The sequence below is a fragment of the Convolutriloba macropyga genome, chromosome 1 (assembly GCF_964194025.1).
Source record: "Convolutriloba macropyga chromosome 1, txConMacr16.3, whole genome shotgun sequence".
Taxonomy (NCBI): domain Eukaryota; kingdom Metazoa; phylum Xenacoelomorpha; order Acoela; family Convolutidae; genus Convolutriloba; species Convolutriloba macropyga.
The window spans coordinates 50,143,726-50,167,123 of NC_134468.1; the positions used below are offsets into that span (position 1 = coordinate 50,143,726).

Here is a 23,398-nt window from a genome sequence, read left to right on the forward strand (position 1 = left end):
TCCAAATTCTGTGTCTTTTGTGGAAGTGAAAGGCATGGCGCAACTTCATATTATTTCCCTTGACAAATATTGTGAACGCTCCAACTCAGGGGCGGCGGCAAGCTTGGATTAAACACCTGTCGTCAAAAACCTAATTTAAAACAAATGATTAGCCAATACAGGCTCAAGTACGCCTACGGCGTACTTGAGTCTGTTCATTACAAAAAAGTACAGATATTGTAAAAAAACTTCACGTTCAAAGAAGTAGAAATTGGAAACAAATGTGACCCTAGATAAGAAACTACCCACAAAGTGAAGAGTTGAATGAAACCAGATGTGACCCCAGTTAACAGTCTCTAGCGCGCGTGAGTTGGTACTGTCTGTGTTTGTTGGTTCAAAATTTGAAACAGATGTGATCTCGGACAAGCACTACACGTTGAACAAAATGAACAAGTAAATGAAATCACATGTGATAACAAAACTTGGCGCGTTGATGTTAGAACTATGTGTGGTTTATTGATTCAAAATTGAAAACAGATGTGACCTTAGCCGTGTAAATTGTAACCCATGCGTTAAGTACACCCTGAGCTAGAAATTGACGCCATAGTTGTTTGCGTTGTGGTAAATTCCAGTTGTTTCCAGTAACCAGATTTGAAATTGTTTTTTAACAAAATTCTTCAACTCTTGTTTACAATGTCGGTTAAAATCTTTGCAGATTCAGAGTTTTCCTGTGAAAGAACTTTGGTTTATCGAATAGTTTATGAAAACTTTGTTGTTTTCATCCAACAACGAAAACAAGACAATGTCTTGAACACTTACCATCAATGTCTTCTTCCAAAACTTCTCAAAAATGCAATTGCCGCGCTACCCGAAAAAACAGACCCGTCGGAATGCAGCATTATTAACTCAGGATGTCACTTACCTGCAAAAGTATTGCCAACAGTTCATGATTGTGGTACACACTTTACCTGAAGAAACCAAACGAATTCTCTACCGCTACGACTGAGTGCGTACCCTTGTTTGAAAATCAACTCGGAGCATATCAAGCTTGTGATGATTTGGCAAACTTGTGCGGAATCAGTTCAACACCTGATTCGCCAGACAGTGAATCGACACTAGCTAGTTTTCCTCAAACACCGGCAATTCATCCAAGTCCTACTGTTACGCCGGCACCCAGCCCATCTCTCTTTGCTGAAACCAGGAACCAGCCAAACAGTTTGACGAAACTATTTTATCCGGTGCAAATTTTGCTACTCCAAAAAACAAAACTGTGAACAGTAATTTCCAAACGCCTACATGCTCGGAGACTCCAAATGTGAGCACTGCACCCAAAAAACGAAGACCAGAATGTGCTTTGATGGACATATTCGATATTTAAAACTTGAACTTCCTCCTTACAGTGTGCCTTGCGATTGATAAAATTCACTACTAATATTTCATTGTAATGTACAATTGTGCTGCTTGGGTTTCTATAGAGTTCAATTTGTATTTTGCATTGATAGTCAATTCAATAAAAAAACTGAAATTTTCATTAGTTATTGAACATGTTCAATCATGTCCCACGAGAACACAAATGAAACAGTTTAAACGCTGAGCTGGTTAGAACATGTTCTCAGAGATGTGAGAATTGAAACTGTTTCTTAGCTCTGAGATATGTGTAGTTTACACTATAATTTTGTTAAAAACAAAAGATTCAAGAAACAAAAATTCTGATGCAGAAAAAAAGAACTTCTTATGCCGAAAATGACAAGTTGGCACAAAAATACAGGCTGCATAGTTTTTTTCCTAGAGGGAGCTTTGTTGAGAAAGCTTAAATCGAGAAAAAAGCAATTGACAACGAAAATTGAGGTTTTTGATGAATTTTGTACTTAAGAAATGCGTTTTCCTTGGCACTTGGCCTCTCTGAGATCGTGTCGAGGTTTTCTCATTTACTGTTTTAGTCTAATAGTTGTTTAAAAATTTCTTAATCTCAAAACAAGGCCCATTTCTTGAAGATGAAAAAAATATCTTTCTAATTCATTTCAATTGAGACTGCTTGTTGTCCAAGAAGGTAACAATTTCAAACTTGTCTCAATGAGTAGCGGGTTATTGCTCCTAAAAAGATGGGCCATTTTCTTATCATAAGTATCTTTTTTAACAACTTTTGTGAAAAAAGCAAAATATTTTTTTCTAAGGGGATGGTCGCAAAGAAAAAGTTGCTTGAAAAAATCGTGGATACGCTCATACGATGGGCAAATGTCCCTACTACAAAAGAGTTCAGAAAACTAAGCTTCCAAAAAGTATTGGAACATAGTTAATTTTGCATTTTTTCTTTTTGTTTAGTTAACCCTTCTTAATCCCAAAAAGTGAAAAATTTTCAACATGAAGAAGGCATTTTTGCCCTTACTAAACAAGAATTATTATGTATTGGGAACCTCTTGAAGAGCTGATGAAGTACCCTACTTGCAACCTAAGTTTTTATTCTAGAAGAAAAAGCCCAATCCCCTTAATCCTTTTGAACCAAAAAAGTGAAGTAAAAAAAACATTAATTATCTTTTAATTTAATTTTTAAAATGGCAGTTTTAAAGCTTGTTATCGAAAGAAGAGAGCCTCTTGTGTGTCCTAGTGCTATTAGATGGCACATGGGCACATTGTTAAGTCCTTTCAAGGGATGTCAGAATCAGTGGAAAAAAACGTGATAATACCCTGCTTCAATTCAGCCCTCTTTTGGGATTTTACTAAAATCACTTTTAAAAATTTTGGAAAACAAAAACTCTTCACATCCGTCCTCGATTGTCTAGTGCTTGCCTTTTGACCGTTTTAAAAAATTTTTTAGGAATAATGTACAAAAAGTAGTACATTTTTTGCTCAAATTAATTAAAATTTCGAATTAAACTTAAGGCGCCATTTTCAACCAATCAAATTTGAGCATTTCAAATATTTGAATTTGGCGCCCAACGAACTCGGTTCTTATACATGATATTCTTCACGTTACACTGTACGTAGCAAATGAATTTCATTACTAAATGCCACAAATTTGAACAATAAATTTCCGAATCATTCAATTTTCTCTTCAATACAAGTCAAGCTATTACATTCTATTGACATGACTTATAATTGTCGTTATTGTGAAGCTGTGCTAAGCACTAGAGGAAATCGTTCTCGTCATGAAACTAGATTTCATCCGGACGAGATGAACTTACCGACATATCACTACTCGATTTCTGAATTTACCTCCCGCAGGATGAACGAGCTCGAACAACACATGCGGAGTCAACACTCGCGCTTCACTAACTGTTGCCATACTTGTCACCTCGGGTTCAAAAACTCGCGCAACATGCCAGGTCAGCCCACTCGTTTCCCGTTTTGGTAACGAGTTTCAACCAACTCAACCAGCGCAACAATCAGCTTTCAACGCAACCCTGCAATCGTACTCGTTGGAGCCGCTAAGAGCCGACGAAGTGGCTGCCAGAGACCTTGAAGCCTTTATGAAGACCAAGCAGGGTCAAATCGAGGAACTGATTGCAGAAAAGTTGTCGGGTGGACCTCAAAAATTTCAATTCTCCGCAGAACTTGAGCTGCTCAAGCACTTACGCAAACTCACTTGACACCTGTGTATGCAGAGGGATTATCTAATGCAGATTTTTCATCAATGGTGGAAAAAATGTTGGCGGTGTTGTTCACTTTTGATTCCTCTGGAAGTGGTTGGATGGTGGAAAGAGGTATTCGGATAAATGTTAACTTCTCCAAGTACAGACCGGCCACCGGATCTTCATTTATTGCCTTACCAACAAAATTACAAAATTGTAGAGCCCTTCTCAATATATGAAACCATTTGGACAATGATTGCTTTATTTACTGTTACGTTGCTGCTTTGTTCTTCAAAAATAATGGTTGTTACAGTGAAGAAGAAAGAAACGACAGATTCAAACTAACATCTCCCGATTTCTACAAAAATATGTCGGAATTACAACCTTCTGGTGAGTTCCCAACGCCTATGGGCTTTCACAAGATGACCAAGTTCGAAACTCTTAACGATGTACAAGTTATTGTCTTCGGATTAGAAAATCGGGACTTGTTTCCAATGCGGGTGTCTAAAAGGACAACTTCCGAATTGAGCCTCGATTTGCTTCTTCTTTATGAGAATGATAAACACCATTATTTTCTTATCAAAGATTTTTGCAGGCTGTTCTGCTTCATCAAAAACATCAAATTCAGATCCCCTCTCCTCTTATTCAGAAATTGTTTTTATCTGTCTCATAACGATTTATCTTACTCTGAAGATCATGTAAAAAGCTGTGGCGAAAACACTCCAGCTGTCATCCGCATGCCAAAACCAGACAACAATTTATACAAATTCACTAACAGGTCAGCTCCTTGGTTTGCTCCCTTAGTAATCTATTTTGATTTCGAGTCGTTTCTCAAACCAGTGGCCCCCTGTGCTCCAAGTGAAGAGAGAGCTTCATCGCGACCAATTGATCGGAAAACTGCATGCAAAATTTCGTTCAAATGATTCTTAAACTTGCTAAGGACATACACAAACAGAAGCGCAAACACCCTTTCTTCCGTGGTGACCGATCATCACTTCATAACGATGCGAGCAAACAGTGTTGCATTTGTGAGAACGAATGCTCAGAAAATGAAGAAAAAGATCTGGACCACTGCCATTACAGCGGCGGCTTTCTGGGTTGGGCTCACCCACAGTGTAACAGGGCGCGCCGGAATTCCAATTTTATTCCCGTAATTGGACACATCCAAAATTATGAACTCCATCATATTTGTCTTAGTCTGCAAAAGTGCGAACCGACAACAACAATCAACGTCATACCAGCAACAGACGAAAAATACATAGCAATGATGCTGGGAGTGCAAGTTGATAAAGTGGAGAGGGCTGACAAGAAAGTCGTACCTGTTTACGAGTATCTACGCTTCTTTGTTTCTTACAAACTCTTCAACGGATCTCTCGAAAAGCTGGTGGAGTCCTTGCCAGAGTCAGAGTTTGGTATAATGGAGTCTATGTTCGCCCATATTCCTGCACCTGAAAGACAACTTCTGAAGCAGAAGGGTTATTCCCTTATTCCTACATGAGCGACCGGTCAAAGTTTGCGGAGAGGGAGCTCCTGGCTCTCAGCAGATGGACAAATTCTTTGGAGAACGGAAAATATCAATCAATGAGTCCAAATTAGATAAAGCGAAGAAGATGTGCCAGCTGATAAACTGTAAGACAATGCAGGACTTTCACGATTCCTATTTGAAACTGGACGTTGCCCTTCTGGCCTGCTGTTCGGAACACTGTCGCGAAATCAGTTTCCAGACATACAGATTGGACGTGGCGCAATTTTTCACAGCGCCAAATATGGCAAAAGATGCAGCTGTATGGATAACAAAAGCACGTAGAACTTTTGACAGAACCCGAGCAGCTGCACATGATTGAGCAGTCAGTAAGAGGCGGAATTACTTCCGCATTCGAAACGAGGTACTTCAAAGCCAACAATCAGTTCTTACCGGTCTTCAACCAGAAGAGGCTTCCACATTCGGGTTGTGCCTCGACGCGAATAATTTGTATGGGGGTGTGATGCAGAAAGAGCTGCTTCCGATCGGAAGCTTTAGATTTGCCAATGAAGTTTCCATTAGCCAGATCTTGAATATGCCTCAGGATTCTGCCATCGGCTACTTGGTTGAAGTGGATCTGGATTGTCCTACAGACGTTCACGACAACCAAAGGGATTATCCGCTAGCGCCTGTAAAGGAAATTGTACAGGACGAGTGAATAAGCGCTTTCCAATTCAGATTAAAAGAGCAGTACAATATTCCTGAAGCTTAGGTCCCTAAACTACTGCAAACACTGTTTGACAAGAAGAACTACGTAGTCCATTATAAATCGCTCCAATTATATGTGCAACTTGGATTACGTATAACGAAACTTCACCACGCGCTGCAATTCACTCAGGAACGATGGCTCGAACCGTATATTACCTTGAATAGCGATATGCGGAAAAACGCAACTAATAAATTCCAACAGAATTATTATAAACTCATGAATAATTCTGTATATGGCAAAACAATTGAGTCGAAAAGGCGACAGTCGAGGGTGGAAATCACACGAAATGCGGAAAAAGCAGAAAAACTTGTTTCGAAATTCGAATTTGAGAGATTCAAAATATCTGGGGAGAACATGGCCGCTATTTGCAGCAAGCCGAAAACTATAACGTGGAATACGCCGACTATTGTGGGTGCAACTGTGCTCGACTTGTCTAAGTACTATATGTACCGCTTTCATTATCAAATTATGCGACAAAACTTTCAATGTCGTCTATTGTACTCGGATCCAGACAGCCTCATATATAGAATTGAATCAAACGATCTGTATCAGGATTTAGCCAACCAATCTGCGGAAGTAAAAAACGAATTCGATTTTTCTTCCTATCCAGAAGACCACGCACTTCATGACAACAACAATAAGTCTGAAGTGCTTAAATTCAAGGACGAATTCAGTGGAGACTATAAATCCGAGTTTGTGTGCCTCAAACCAAAGATGTATTCCTTCACATCAAAAAATGAGTCCATATAATGAATAATTTTTAACCCCTTCCCTCATTACATTGAATGCAAGTTAAGTGCGTTGGAGGAAACTACATAACAAAACTTAAGAGCTTTTTGTAAAACATGTTTACCTTCTTTAGGTTGTCGCAAGTTGTCTGCTAAAGATGTGACCAGGGCAGCCCAAAAACTTCTCACCCACGAATTATATAAAGAAACTCTCCAAACATCGAAACCAGTTAAAGCAGTAAACACAAGAATAACATCCGAAAATCATGTACTGAAAACGGTGACAGCTAATAAAATATCTCTATCCGCATTCGATAATAAGAGATATATCTGCGGAGATGGGTTGCGAACGCTCCCATATGGACACTTTTCTGTGGTGAGCGATAATCAAAGCGAAGCGTCTAGTTCGCACGGATGGTTTGATCCTTACCAAAGTCAGATAATTTGGGATTTCAGTACAGAGAATAGTGACAATTTAAGTGAAATTTTTCGTGACACTGAAGTGGATTGGGACTTTCCAACATACCTACCACCCCCGGAGAAAAGAATGAGAAAACACTGCAGCAAAAACTTGAACCTACTACTGGACAATGCCAGCAACTATTCGCCGCCCGATCCTGGTTTCATTAATGCGGGAGGAATAAGAGATGAGGACATTTCTGATGACGAAATTGTCGACTTTGATAGAAGCAGCTCAGAGGAGGAACAAAGTTTTTGTTCATTCATTGATTAAGAAGCTACAGAAAGTAGCGGCGAACAGTGAAAGGGACAGTGTACAAACTCAATTTCATAGTGTGCTGAATTCAGAATAGTGTTGAGAAATACTTTGTGCGAGATTTGATTGTTCAGATTTTGTCTTATCTCAATCGTGTTGCTTTAATTTGTACGGCCCTGATTCAGTTTTTATATTCAGTTCAATTTGTAGGAAAGTTTCTTTAGCCTAAGTTCAATAAGCGGACGGTCAAGTTAGGGGAAAAAGTCAGACGGCGAGACAATTACCGCCACATTATCCGCATGCATTTAATATACCATATCATCCGCATGCAATTATATACCATATTATCCGCATGCAATTATATACCATACTATGCCCATGCAAATCTATACCCTATTATAGCCAAGCAAATCTATACCCTATTATCCTCATGGCATGATAACCCCCCTTTCCCAGTGCGCCCTATATTTACTACTTATATAGTTCCTCCCCCACTATATTGGGCCGGAACAAAAAGTCGGTAACACAAAATTGTGTAATTTTTGTTGGATATTTTTAGTACTTATGTCAACAAAAACCTTTAATCAGCTGAAATCTAAATCTTTGCAGAACCAGAAAAACAACTGCTGTTCCTTGGAGCCTATGATAAACAGAAATTTTGCATTGCAGTATCTGATATAAAATCTTTGCCGAACCAGAAAATATTGATCTCTCCCTTGAGCCTAGCAAGAAAGGGTAAAAAATTTCCAACCACTTTGGCCAGGAACTAAATATGGGTCATCTAGAAAAATTTTTCAGACACAAAAATCCATAACGTTTGTGGCCCCAATGTCTAACATTAATATACACTATTTTGATCAAAATTTGCTAAATAGTAGAAAAAAAACCTTTTTTCTAACACTAAAAGCTAAAGTGAGACAAAAACAACAAAACTTTAAAAAAAAACGGTAGAAAATTTGAAAAAATTTGATTCCTTTTTCTATTGTTCATGATGTACATAATTTCAAATTCATAACTATTAACTAAGAGCATATAATTGCGAACATCTGGTACGACATCAGTTTTTGAGCCCTAGAAAACCAAGAATAAAAACATAACCGACTAACGCCGGGCGAATTGCTCTCAAACGACCGGCGAGCAGTTGGCTTGGTCAGTAGCTAGCCACGGGGGGGGGGGGTGCACCGGGGGCTGATGGGGGCAGCACTGGGTGGGGGGGGGGCAAAAGCGCGGTGGGGGGGGGTGGGGTGGAGCCAATAGTGGGGGTGGGGGTCAACAAAGGGGGGGGTGTCAACCTCTAAGAACCGCCCCTCACACCATAAGTATAAGTATAAGTCTCCAAGACAGTTTGAGCTGAAAGAGACCTGAAAGGCTCTAAGAGCACATAATGCCCGCTGGGCGCTACCTGTTTATTCCGTTTTTGAGGACGAAAAGTCAAAAGCGTCAGACGAAAAATTGGTCAAGCGAAAAATCGCATAAAAAAAGACCGACAGGACTAATATAATTGCTACAAACTTCGTTTGAGAGCAATTAAAAACTGAGAATAAAAAAACCTGAGATGAAGAAAACCGAATTTAGCTAAAAGTTATGAAAACTGTGGGTGTCCAAGTCAGGGCGCCTGCAAAAAAACGTTGTCAAAAATTTGATTTCTATGTGAATCTTGTAACCTTAGCAGGCAGGGACAAAGCTGGTAACAAACACAAAAACCCGCAAAAAACGTTTTAAAAAACTGGAAAACAGTCCCTTGCACCCTAAACTTATCTTCCTAGAAAAGTTTAGGCATTGTTTTCATTGAAGACTTGCTCTTATTCATTGAAGAATTTGTGCTTCATTCGTTTTTATTGTTTTTGAATGGGACAGAAAAGGTCTGACAAAAAACGATTGGAGGAAAAATCGCATCAACTTGGTTTGGGAGGAATTGGTACAATGCTGATATTTGTCTCTGTGTACAGCTAATTACTTTTTGGTGCCGTACAGCTAATTACTTGTTTTTCTTAATGTTCTGGATGAAAAAAATCCAGAAAAAAATCCAGAAAAAAATCACACAACCCATCTAGTACCAAGTTAGAGGTTCATAATAAACAATGAGTTGACATAGAATGAGAACTATTTTAGACCAACTTGAAACTTGTCTTTTCATTGGCGATTTTCAATTGTGGGCGATAGAGTTAAACTCGAAAATCTCAGCCACGAGTGTTCATTCAATCTGAACATTGTTGGTGTGAAACTTAATTACAGTGACCAATTCTACACTGACAGGGGAGGGCTTCCAATAAGATTACGCAGCTTTATTGAAAAATTAAACAAGGTTTATACAACATTTACAATGAAGAAGTCCACATTGAAAAACAGTGTCGCAAAAAATTTAAACATCTTACTGGAGCACTGAATGTTGGTTAATTTCGGAATGAATCAGTTGAAGTGTAGTGTACGACTCACATAGTGACGAGTGATCCCTGTTTGACTCCTGGCTCTACTGGGATGACAGAGTAGAAGGAGAGCGGGATCACATGTGCAGGCACTGTCTGTAACAACAGGCGTCAACATTGTACGCAAATTAATTAAACTCGAATAAGCCATAAGAGTCACAGTGAAGCTATATCATTCATTTCGAACCCAAATTGGTTCCTGGACCATAGTCATGGTTTGATTAAAAAACAATTGAACTTCACTAGAACTCTGCTACCATCCTTATTGATTTCGACGACTGATACAGCAATATTTAGTCAGCAAGATTTATTTGTAGCTTTGCAAAGAAAAACATACCCGGCAGATTGCCGGAAAATAGCCGCCATTGATTCCAATAAGCATGATTGGGATTGAAATAACAGAAGATATTGAAAAAAAAAGATTTTTGTACAAAAACATTTTTTTAAGTCCGATTTATTTTGATGGCATTTCGTGGCTGAACATACTTCTGCTTTAGAGAGAGGCTACAGGGGCTACCATCAATAACAATAAGCATTAGAGATGGTAAATAAGACTTATAGGAACGACGTTCAAATAGCGGGCATCTAAAATTGTGCTTTATGTGTTTATCCCGTTTCTATTTCTGACATCCATTTTTGTACTAACTCTGTTGATTTTGAATTGCTTTGCTGAGCAACTGATGTTCAAAATCACTTTTAGCAGAATGAGAGAAGAGAGAAACTAGCCTAGAGAAGTCAAAAAGATTTCACGCAAAATGTTGAAAAGGCGGCAAAATGAGGTAAAGCGAAACATTTTTTTATTCGACGAAGTAAAAAAACATAGCAGGACAAGTCCTGACGTACAATTCAAAGAATTTTCATTGACTAAACAGAAAAACTAGACCAAGAATGGACTATGAGTGACTTGAGAAAACCATTTTGAAAAAATCAGATCAAAAAATAAGAAAAAAAACAGAAAATCAATGTCAAAATGCCGCATGTGAACAAAAAAAACCACTTGCGAGAAATGGTTTTCAATTCAAACAAAAAAACTAGGCCTAGAATGAGCTGTGAATGGATTGTGAAAACCATTTAGAAAAAAATCCGATCCAAAAAATCGAAAAAACAGTAAAAATCAGAGTGAAATTGCCGCATGTGAACAAAAAACCACTCCCGAGAAACCGAATTTTTGTTCAAACACCGTTTTCTCACTCTACTTTAAAATTAGAGCGATAAAAATTCACGCCGCAAAACCACTCGCTTTTTCGCTCCATTTCCTGTTTCGGCGTGACCAAAATCACTACTCCAATTTGACTTCAAAAATCATGAAAATGTGTGAACAGATCTTAAAAAAAAAAAGACAGCGCCCCAATACAATTCAAATTCTTTGAATTGTAAAAAAAAATAGGAGCGCTATAATAGCCGGCTGAGAAGATGAGGGCGGCTATTAATGATAATTGATACAAAAGTAATGTATAATTTTACATAGCCCGACTTACAAGGGAGAGTCAGAAGACAAAGCATGAAAAAAATGCCGTGACGGGTAAAACTTAATAGAAAAATCCTCGATGATAAACTAAGAAAAAGTAGATAGTAGAACGCACCAATCGGTTGCTATTGGAGAGGTTGTCTATGCGGTTGTATAGTTTCACTCTGTTGTGCAGTCCCTTCTCTTGGGCTGTCAGTTTCTTGTTACCAACACAAATCGGACCCCTGATTAACAAAAACAACAACACTTAACAATCCACTATGAGCAACTACAGAACAATCATCCAAGATATTGATTTACAATATAGAGATAAAATGAAGCATATAATGTACGTCTTAATTCTGGATCTGCATTCAAATTTTCATGAATTTGCATAGATTTTCATGAAAACATCGATGAAACTGCATTTCTAAGGATAAAAGTATAAAAATAAAATGATCCGATTCAAAATCTTTTTTCCTTGATTTGTTGATTTCATTTTGCGTTATGTAATGATTCACGTGACTTTTATGACCCAGTGTAGACAGATGAAGCAGTTATATGATGAGTGTTATCTATTGGTTTAGAATTGGTGTATTGTATGATTTGCCACCTGTATCTATTGCCAATGGTGTGTTTCTTCTTGAAGGACTGTGAGCGACTTCGCAGACTAATAGCCCGCGATTTTCTCACTTTCATTGACACACTACTTCTAGTGCTAGACCTAACACACATTCAAACACCACTTCAGATAAATTCTACTTCTCTTATCAGAATAGTTTACTTATAACTTAATTTTCAATTGATAAATGGGTGCATTTATTTGGTTACAACGTTAACAACTTTAATTACTCAAAATACTCATGAAAAAATTCACCGAAGCAGAAATTAAATGAATCTAACAAAATGACCACATGAGACGATCACAGGAAGACCTGAACATTACAAATTATGTTTTGCGAGCACTCAAATAGAGGAAACAAGCATATCGAAATGCAAATCCAAAAAACACGAGAAAAACGTCGTGTGACACAACTAACCGAAAGACAAGCAACCAAAGAGTACAGTTGCTTAAACTTCTGCGTTTTGATGACGAATAAGAAATTGGATTTGAGTAAAGATTACTTTTACATCCTCTGTTAGGTGTCAGGAAAATTTACCCAATTCCATTTTACACAATGCCATTATACCGAATGCCATTTAATCCAACCTGCCACTTTACCCAATGCCAACATAACCAATACCAGAACGACTATTCAGCCGACTATAAAATAAAAGATCCGCAGGACTTGATATGAAACTATCACAACCGAAAAGAGGATTAGCCGAATATATAATCAAATGGCCTGTGGGACTTGATATGAAACTATCACAACCGAACATGGGATTATATTGTCCACAAATATTTTAAATCATCCTTGTAATAGCGACTGCTAATTTGTAATCGAACAATTGAACGAAAAGATCAAAGAGCATTGGGTAAGTTGGTATTGGGTAAAATGGCAGGTTGGGTAAAATGGCGTAGGGTAAAATGACATTGGGTAAATTGTCATGTAACCCCTCTATTAACAATAAGCATTAACTACTTCAATTAAACAATGTAAGCGGCCAAATTATTGAATTATGTGAGGCGCAAGTTTGATTGATTTCTTTCAACGTGTAAACGTAAAGTCACCAGATCAAAGTGATCTAGGAGAAAACCTGGATTGTGTGTAATTTAAGGAAAACTTGTTGTGTAATGAAACTAATGAACAAAACCAATGAAATGCATTGATTACAAAGACTGAACACAAAGAGAAAGACTGAGTTTACGTCGTCTTCAAATGGCACCGCTGGTCAATCACCAGATGAGTTACCACAAGGAAAGTTACTTTGTGAGTATGTATGCATATATTTGGAACAATTTAAAAGAGCTCTGGCGAGTTTTCTGCAAGGTCTTGTAAAAAATATAGTGGATCAATCCAAATGAACGAATATTGAAGATATTTTGTACCACTCAAGGAAGTTTGTCGATGAAAAGCAGGAAAGCAATGAAAAACACTAAATTAGGTACCTCCCAGGATACTGGACATTTGTAAGAGTCAGCTCCAACAGCCTTGCGCCATCTCACTTATAAACCACAGCTGTCCTCGCCAGCCAAAGTACGTACCTACCTGGACGCGTCATTGCTCCACCTGCAGTGCGCCAACGCACTCTGTCGGCCTAGATGCGACCACGAGCTGATATTTTTGCTTCCTTATCAACTCCTTGTCATTTGGACATGCCACTTCACCGTCTGCAGAGCTCCGACGAATTCCCCAGCCCCAGATTTCACCACACCTGCTTGACACTTTAGCTCAGACCCTCAGTGCGCCAATGCACACCCTCGCCCCGGGCCACCTGCTGAACTTCTCGCCAATTGGACGTGTCACTGCTCCATCTGCAGATTGACAACGCAATCGCCCTCCTCAGCTAGCACCACTAGCTTCATAAGGCGCCTCCTATCTCCCCGTTACTTGGAAGTGTCACTCCTCTATCTGCTGTGAACTAACGCACTCCACCGCCCCATCTTGCACCGCCGGCGCCATTAGGCACCTTCTACTCAAATCCTCGACAATTGGAAGTTTGATTGCTTTATCGTTTGATACATTACTCATCAAAATAAGAGGACCAAAACAGTCATTTGCCGGTACCATCAGTGTCTTCCATAGAAAACATAACAATAACGGAACTAAAAAATATGGACGCTCAAATAGAGGCTAAAACTGAACCCCAAATTGTATAGTTTAACTCCTGAGCAAATAAAATACCTTCAGATAATTTGACAGCACTGTTGACGAGTTAATGGAATCGAAAAATCAGGAAAGAAGGACATTTTGACAGAAGCTGATAAATGCAAGCGACTGAAGAGAAAAATATTCCACAAGATTAAGAGACAAGAATTGTCCCGCCGAACGCAAATATTCAGTCCAAACACAATGGAAACTGAGGTTCTTTCATAAACCCATGAAGAATTCAAACGCCTAATGGGAGAAATTGAAAGTATCCTTGTTGAGTTCACAGAAGCGAAAAATTGGGAAACTCAAGGTCCTTTAACAGAAACCAATCAACTCATTCGACAAAGATAGACGTAGCTGAAAAGTTTGAAATATTCTGTCAAACGCACCTAGAGCGACAAAACAAGGCAATCACTATCCAAAGCAATTAAACAACATCCTCGACAAAGGTTGAGACAACCGCAAGAAAATCAAGAGCAATACCCATGAAGAAACTCGTGTTCAAATTATTGGACCAAAGAATCTTAACGTTCAGCGACAAATGTCAGTTAACAGGGCGCTCTAAAACTCCAACGGATCGAATATCTTCAACAGCTCCAAATCAACGAGAAAATTGAAGCCAAGGCTAGTAGCAGACATCAGCAACTCTACTGAAGTTCAAATATGGTACGATTATCAACCGGGACGCTACAATAATGATGACATTGGAACTCATGTTGCTTCAGAAAGTAGGCAGAAGATAAAGAATTTGGCAATATGTACCACGAGTTTCATTAAAGACCTGATGAAATAATTAACAATACGTATCAAGCTCAGAAAGTTTCAACTGCTTTTTTTCCGAACCCAACTACAACCCTACTTAATGGTCTGGGTCATCAAGTCACCAATGCCCTAACTCCTTGTCAACAATTATCAACCAAACTGCCCAGGCACACGCGAACTGCGGATTACCGATAGCTTTCCTTCGGCAAAAACTCCAAGCATTACAGATCAAAGTCAGTTCAAATACATATCAAAGTCAATTCTCCAACCGTTTTCGAAATCGGCATCGATCTGCAAAGCTGTCTGACAAATGACAGTAACGCTCCAGTGATTTGTGAGTTCTCAGAATGGATCGACAGGCGATCTCGCGAGCAACTGCAGGAAACAAGCGAAAAAGGAAAAAAACAGAAATGGTTTTCAAGTAAACAAACAAAAAAGCAATCAGAATGTTTGTAAGAAGATATCACTTCTCAACAAAAGGGAACATGCCCACCAACGCAACAATCAACAATGGCCCAATGATCAATGGAATAATCAAAACGCATTTCAAACAAACTAAAACTTTAGCAGTAAACCAAACAGCAACAATCAAGGTTTTAGGGAATCACAACCTTAAGGCAGAGACTAATTCAACCACTGCCCCAAAAAAGTGAAAACCGGAATCCTCTTAATCAGAGTATGACAGCAGGCGATGCCAACAATAAGAGTGAGAGCTATCAATCTGCTTTACTGCTTTAGCCCAAATCACCAAGCTGGAGAATGCACTTCAAAAAGTGTTTGTCTCTACAATTGCAAAGCACCATTGTTTGTTGAATGACAACAACAAAGCTGAGATAACAACAAAAACAAACTTAACAGGCGTTCAGCTACTGTTGTGCCAATCGTTAAATTGCGAAGCAAAGAGTACACTGATGTGCCAACCTACAATCCTAACTTCCCATCAAAAAATCAATTCAGCTACAAGTCATTTTTTGTACACTTTTTGGTGAGAACAAGGAAAAAGTAGAATGTTACACTGTACTAGATAAGGGTAGTACAATTGTGTAAATTCTTTACAAAACACCAAGCAAGCAGGACCGATGCCCCCAACGGCAATTCAATTTGATCCCGATGTCATGCACTCCTATGACCAATCAGTGATAAACTTCGTGCGGATTGATATTGGCAGATATAATGACAACGAACCACTCTAAGTAGGTGCATTTGATTATCAACCGGAAATTCAGCAATGCACCAGTTCAAAATTTAATTGATACTTGTTCAATCTACACTCGGTTGCAGCACATCAATTCTCCAAATCTGGGCAACAAAATCAAACTTTGTTCGGAATCGAAGCAACGCAGCTCATTTTTGAAAGATAAACTATACAAGGATTAATTACTCATCCTATAAGAAAACTATTGGACTGGAAGATTACGGTACCAATGAACCGTAAGGCACAGAAGACGTTACACAAAGAAACTATCAGATAGCTTCCGGTCATCTGATCAGGATCTGACTAAATCAATAGTATGGCGAAAAGCCGCTGATCGACTTCGTTGCCAGCCTCTGGAAAACTGACAAAGCCGATACCAGACCAGAAATAACAAAAAGGCTCTCGGAACACAAGTTAGCTAGGGAAACTTTCAGGCAGACGATTCGCCAAGACGGAACCAGACTTAAAACCGGCCTTCCGTGGAAAATGTAGGTCAAGTTGCAGAACACTCAGTGTGGCCCAAGCCCACCTAAGCAGCCTTCAACGTGGGCTTACAAACTATTATCACCTGAATGCATTGTATGAAGCGACGTGGCAAACTCACATCAAATTAAGTTATGCAAAACTAGTGGTGTTTGAAAATCTTCAGCCTCGAAAATATGGTATCTTCTTGCCACATAGTTCATAACCTTAATAAATCAGGGCGAGTAGCCAATGCTGCCCGAGTTCTCAAGGGCCAATAATTGAACACGCACATGTTTTCTGAGCCAGATTCTGAGCCTTAATAAACTTAAGCCGTGATGGCTGACAGAGAAAGTTCATGCGATTTTGCATTTTCCCGGAAAAACAGGCCTGCCACCGTTTCTTATGGCCAAGTCATCAGCTGACCAGAGCACTAATTTGTGGTGCTCACTGATCATCAGCAACCGCAATCATTATCTTACACCGCAGAGCCCAAGACCTTGCTACAAAAAAAATATTATTATCTTGTCGACAAGTTTCTTTAGGGTTGATTTTGTTCATTACTTCCAGAGCGCCCCGTTATCGATCTCTGATGTGAACTCAAAAGACGGCGAGCAAGCTGATAAATCGTTATAAAAAATAACACTGAAAAACATACTGGAAGATAAATGAATGGAAAACCTAACATACAACGACCTGCTTTCTGCGTCAAAGCAGCAAAAAATCTAGGAATGCATTAACAAATATACGGAATCACCAAAAATTCAAATTTCCCGTAGCTTAGCACGTTTAGATATCACTAGGTTCAGCAATCAGTTAGTGGTATTTTGTGACGCATCACTTCTAGCCTGTTAAGCCGTTAAATACAGGTTCTCGAATGAAAAAAATATCTTTCCATACAGCTATAAGGCGCACAGAAATTTCAAATTTAAAATACTATCGTAGCCCAAAGTTGAAATTTCATCTCGCTGCTGTAGGCTTTCGTCTATGGCAATTAGCCACTCATTTATTTGAACCAATAGAAACAATCTTCTCGAGTGATAGTACAGCCGTCCTGGGACAGAAAGTCAAAACAGGAATTTAAAACATTTATCACCAACAGCGCACAGAGAATTTGAAACCAAAATGACTCCAATTAATGGCAACAAAAAGGAAAAAAAATCTTACTGACCAAATACAAAGAGTAGTCTCATCAGAAGAGGACAATTCGTTGTGGTTGTCGCCACCGGAGTTCACGAATCACATTAAGGCAAAAAGGTACCCCTTTACTCCTGAAGAAGTAAAAACGCACTCAATACAACGGACTTCAATATTTAAAGGTTTCCTCGACTTTCAGAAGTTCAAAAAATAGCCAAGATTGCTAGGAGCAAAAGCCCAAGTTTAACTCGTTGATATTTTCAGGACTACATAACATCAGGTTCTAGAATTGGACGAAATTGGCAAAGCCAGAAAAAATCTTTTCCAGGTCTTAAGAGTTCAACTTGTTTTCGAGAACAGTTAATGATCTGAAGCTTGGAAGACATTTGTAGAAAAACGATGGCTCTTGTCCTCACTACACTTTAAGAAAGTTGGCACAATACGCGTCAGTGGAAGGCAAAACACCAACAATATTTGACGCAAAAAAAGCAACAGCAAAGCCTTTCATCCATAAGTATCACAAAAGAAGCATGCATCCCCGGAAACACCAGAAAGCACTTTTAACAAAGACACGTCATTGGAGTTTGAGAAAGTTTCAGAAGCCTTGCTGGTAAGTGCTTTGACGAGTGCCGAGCTTTAGGTCTACAACCTACAATGGCTGATCACCCAGATAATCCTTTCCAAGAAATTTCATTGCCTGCAGTCTTCGCAAATGGAGGATTCGATTATCTTAGACACCTTCCGTATTTCATTGGGACAAACAAATCAAGACGTACATCAGGCTCCTCAGATGCTTCGACACTAGCTATTCATCTGAAAATAACGGAAGACTTGTCAACCAACAAATTCATCTCAACAATGAGACGATTCATTTCGGAACGTGGCCAGCCAAAAGTTCTGCTGTCTGAAAAGGTGAGAAACTTTTTGGGATCAGACAACAGCTAAAACTGAAGCCCCTTCAACTTCATTTTGACTACGACTTCATGAGGAACATTCAATTGAATGGAGGCCTAACCGGCCTTCACATCGTTTGTGTCTGGTTGAGACTCGTACAGATAGTTAATAAAATTTTCTCGATCAACATTGGCTTAAAAGTGACATCTTCAGAGCAATCGTTACAGAAGCGGAAAATTTGGTGAATTCCAGACCATTGATTCACGTAAGAAGTGACAGCCATGATGAAAACTATCTCAGGCCAAATAATTTTCTCTTCAGACGAGCATTCGCCAATTTGAGAGGGCTTGTGTTCCAACAATTCACCAGCTTGATGCAGACATGGACCTCAGTGAAGCAAGGCATCCAACAGATCTCGAAACAACTGCTTCAAGAGTACGTCCCGACACTGAACCAAAGACGATAGCCGACATCAGAGGAAGCTGTACTGGAGGTTCGCGATGCAGTTTGGTTGCTGGATGAGAGGACTCACTAGGAGTGGGGAATCCGGCCACTAGTGGATGAGTGGCGAATCCGGCCACTAGGATGTATCACCAGGATTTTAAACGGACCCAACAAAACCGCTAGGTTTTGGGAATTAAAAACAACATTAGGTTCATTCATCAGACTAACCGTTAAGCTGCAACATTTGTATTCCAAACGTCCTGAAAGTATGGTTAGATTTTTGGACACCGTGAATGATAATGCCCAGCACTACCTTATTCATTTTAACAAGGTAACCATTTTAACAATGTAAGCCGGCACCTATGTAAAAAGTGAAGGAATACTTCAGAAAACTAAAAGTTTGTTTCGTAATGAGAGTTTGCTGTGTAAAGAATTTTAAGAAAGAAATTAATGACCTTCACTGATAATAAAGACTCCAATTAAAGAGAAAGACGTGTTCATCCACGTCGTGTTGATCCTCAAAAATCAATAGCAGCTCCAATGTGTTTCTACCTAACGTGCAATCTTAAAACAATGTTTAATCAGAACGGATAATCAGAACGGAATACAGTCTACCAAGAGCAATTTAACCTATTCGGCAAATTGATACGTCATGACCATTGCAGAAAAAACGTTTGCATTCTACCTAAAGTGAAAAATAGGAACAAGTAATTGAATCTGCTTTGGAGTTAAGATTGCTGATGGTTACGAAACTGAAAATTCCACACAGCATTCAGTTTTATCGAGTAGTCCGCTCGAAGTTCCAGAATTAAACAAATTAACCAAAAATTACAGAAAAAGCCAAAAATTACTAAAAAAAATTGAAAAGTGTCCATTTTGCACTTGAAACGCATTGTTAGGCTCTCACGGAAACTGTCCTATTAATTTCAGAGGTTTAGGTATCAATGAAGCATTGATCGAAAATTATTTCTAGAATAGAAGCAAAACGGAGAGAATTGGTTATCTATAAGCTCTCTCAAAAACACTTTAAAGCCAAAAAGTTATTCACTGAAAGCAGTGCATGATCAAAAAATTTCTCGCTCAGAAAAATTAGTACACGAGGCAATTTTACTCAATTACTTCCGGTAAAAAAAACTTAAGAAAAACTTCGAGTCATAAAAAAGGAGAGCTCCGAAGTAATTGCCTTTAAGGGGCTAACGGCGGCTAATGATAAATAACTAAAAAAATATTATTAAAAAATAATTTTCTTCGGTTTTAATTTAAATAAGTACTTTGAGATAGAGAAGGGGCAAATGAAAAACCAACACCGCATGAACTTCTGCACCATCAGGTGTTCTTCGGTAGATTTGATAAACCGAACATTAAGGGTCTAGTAAGCAACATAATGTACTCGGGATTCACGTTCATCCAGTTTCTTTGGACAAAAAGACCAAGCCAATGTTTTCATTTCACTATATGAACTTCAAATCAGTCCTAGGTTTTCATTTTCACAATGTATTTGAAGTTTCAGCTGAACCATTGCATATTTCAAATTGCATCGAGCACTGAAAAGATGATTCGCTAATGCCATTGCTTCATTACTAAGAGTAGAATAACAGAAGGCAGAGAGTCTATCAACTAATACGGAAAAAAATCATCCAAAATTCTACTGAATTCAGGAGGTGGCTCATTACAGTTTCCACTGATTGAAGCAGAAGTCAAAATCTTACCTATGGGTCCTCAATTGCTTTGTAGATCCTTTGCGTTTGCCAGCAACCCTGAAAATAACAATAGATTAAGTAATAATTACCAAAAAGCAGCTAAAAACAGACGAATCTTTAGTAAATACGCAATCTGGTTGAACTCCTATTATACCTAGTACAGCAAAGTCATCATACCGTATTTCGTCCCCATCATCGTCATCGTTCTGAATACTGAACCCAGTTTTCTTCACCTTGCCTGTCTTTTTCAGCTTAGATCCCAGAGTAACTTCGTCATCCTCATTGTCCCCACCCGAATACGAATCGTATTCCTCTTCGTCCTCCGTTTCGTATTCATTTTCATCGACATCACTAGGTCCGTCTCCACCTGTGATCTCATCATTCCCATAGTGTATCTGCGCCTCGACATCCAAACCATTGAGAGCAGTTGTATCATCGCCAGAGGAATTCTTAGAACTACTTTCAGGCGAGTGCTCATTTATCAGCATCTCTTTATCTTCCGCACTCATTTTTTAATCAATACGAGAAAATAAAAGCGACTTAACGCTAAACTGCGCAAAAACAGCGAAACTTATAACTCTGAGAGGTAAAATAAGCAAAAAATACCAATCTGTATATATTTGACAAAGCTAAACTCGAGCCGTAACAATCTCTCTCAATCCAGACTAAATGCAATCCAAATACCTCAATTGTTAAGCGTAAAATGAGTTCAGACTTCTTGATCTGGACTTTATCGCTATCTTCTGCAATCAGCAATTAAGGTTTGCCATAACACTTTGCGCCCACTCTTTAGTTTCGATCAATAGAAATAATGCTTTGAGTAGTAGTTAGCTAGCTGATCCCAAGGTCACAAAATGTCGAACAGTCAAATATATGTAGGGCTGAACAGGTGACTCCAATCGGTTGTGATCACTACTTGCAGTTGAGTTCAGTCGTTAAGCAATTGAGGTATGCTTAATTGTTGACTTGGCAATAAACGCAACATTTATTTAGTAAATTAGAAATATTTGTATGATTTACATAAAACAATGATAATTAGCAAGTGATTAGAACAAATGTAATTGCACAGGATAACAATTTCACTAAAGTTAACTAATGAATGTTGCAATTAGCAACAGAAAACAATGAGAAACATGATCTTGTTGACAAAATATGTACAAAATTTATGCTAAAGGCCATGATAAACCTGAAACGAAACCAAAATACCTCAAAAGAAAAACTAACGCAACTATCCATACGATCAAAATTCAAAAACCAAATTGGGAACAACTACTCATGCAAAAAATATGCTTAAAACTTGCATTAATAATCTTTGAAAGCATTTAGCAAAAATCAAAATATTTACACACATTGATAATCGTCTAAAATCTTCAAGGAATACCGGGAAAATATAAGCCATATTCTTTTTTCAAAAGTGAAAATTTTCGAACCCTTTTGCATTCCAGTAACCTAAGAATACTTCTATTTTAAGGAGCATAGAATGTAGATTCGTAAATCAAACCATCTATGTTTTCGTGCCCTTCCACCTTCACAATGCATAATCCAAAGCATGGTTACATTTAAAAAAACAGTTCTTCTTTATCTACCGCAACAGGTCCAAGCATTCATTTAAAGTAACCTCATTCTGTAGCAAAGCAAATTTATCAAGAAGCAAGCAGAGTTTCGAAATAAGCATCGAAAAGTTTAAGCCATCATCTATCGCAGGCGTAAATACTACAGAAGCCATTGTCACTCTGTTAGAAGAGTGAATAAACAAGAACAATAAACATTAGTTATCAAGAAGATATTCATAGACCTTAAAAAGCACCGACATAGTTGATCATTACATCCTTCTACAGAAATATTCACATTATGGTTTGAGGGTAAGTAAACCAAATCTCGTGTAACCATGACGAAACGAATGAATATCTGGACGCCACTGAAACTGCTATAAAAAACAAACAGCAAGAAACAAACATAGCTGGCAGATTTCCAGAAAACAGCCGCAATAGCTTCGTAGATCTGCAGTCTAAAAAAACAGTAAACAAAAACAGACCAAAAAATTACTCTTTTCTCTAAAAAATGAGATGTCATATTTTGATTAATAATCTGTATAAGTTTATGCTGCTTCTATTAGCAGCTCTCAAAAACCCTTCAATTAGAGTGGCAAGCACTCACTTGACCTTATCTCTTTGAATTAAAGTAAAGAAAAGTCAATTTCAAAGTGCGGAAGTCACTTTTGAGAGTGAGGTAAGTAACATGTGACCAAAAGTTTAATCACGCTAATGAACAAAAAAAACTCGCTCCACTAAGAATGAGAAATCACTTCAAACTCGCGCTTCATTTGAAATTGCATGAACGAATGAACAAAAAGCAGATTTGAAGTGGTTGTGACGTCATATGGTCGTAACAAAAAACTTGACGACGAAATAAAAAAACAAAGCAGGACAAGTCCTGAAATACAATTCAAAGAATTGAAAGAAAAACCTCAGAAGTACTCTACCTGACCAGCAGATCAATTGAACAATGCCAGCCAGCACACAAAAATCATCAAAGAATTGAGAAACTAAAAGAATCAAAGCTAAACAAAAACAAACTCATTGCTAAAACTCTTGAAGCTTTTAAACCTAAGGCAAAAATTTTTCCCTTTAAAAACATCTATCACAAAAATATGTTCAAAACGAATTTTTGTTTTTGAAATCGTTCCAGTATTATATCTGCAAGACCTGAAAAATATTCATTGACCCTTGAAGATCGATCGATTAACTCGAAAATGACCAAAAAATTAAAAAAAGAAATCAATTGCAAATTATAAGGAAATGCTGCTGAAAATCGTGATATAAATATTTTCAGAATCTTTTCTGTGTCTCTCGAGGCTATCCAGTAACCCAATTCCAAGCTTTAAAAAACTCATTGGCTCATAGATCGATAGGCAATAAGTTTTAGAAAAAATTTCGAAATTCAAAAAATAGAA

General features: G+C 38.3%; 1 protein-coding gene across 1 annotated transcript in view; it reads right to left on the bottom strand.

Annotated features, from left to right (window-relative positions):
- Positions 1-21,649, bottom strand: part of LOC142340066 (neutral amino acid transporter 9-like) — a 73,070-nt gene extending 51,421 nt beyond the window's left edge. Inside the window, exons 1-5 of the mRNA XM_075390478.1 lie at positions 20,623-21,649; positions 20,455-20,502; positions 11,709-11,819; positions 11,232-11,340; positions 9,659-9,744 (exon numbers count right to left, since the gene is read on the bottom strand). Of these exons, the coding sequence (XP_075246593.1) occupies positions 9,659-9,744; positions 11,232-11,340; positions 11,709-11,819; positions 20,455-20,502; positions 20,623-20,954 (686 nt within the window). The 5' untranslated portion in view covers positions 20,955-21,649. The remainder of the gene's footprint in view (positions 1-9,658; positions 9,745-11,231; positions 11,341-11,708; positions 11,820-20,454; positions 20,503-20,622) is intronic.
- Between the last annotated feature and the right edge of the window lie 1,749 nt (positions 21,650-23,398).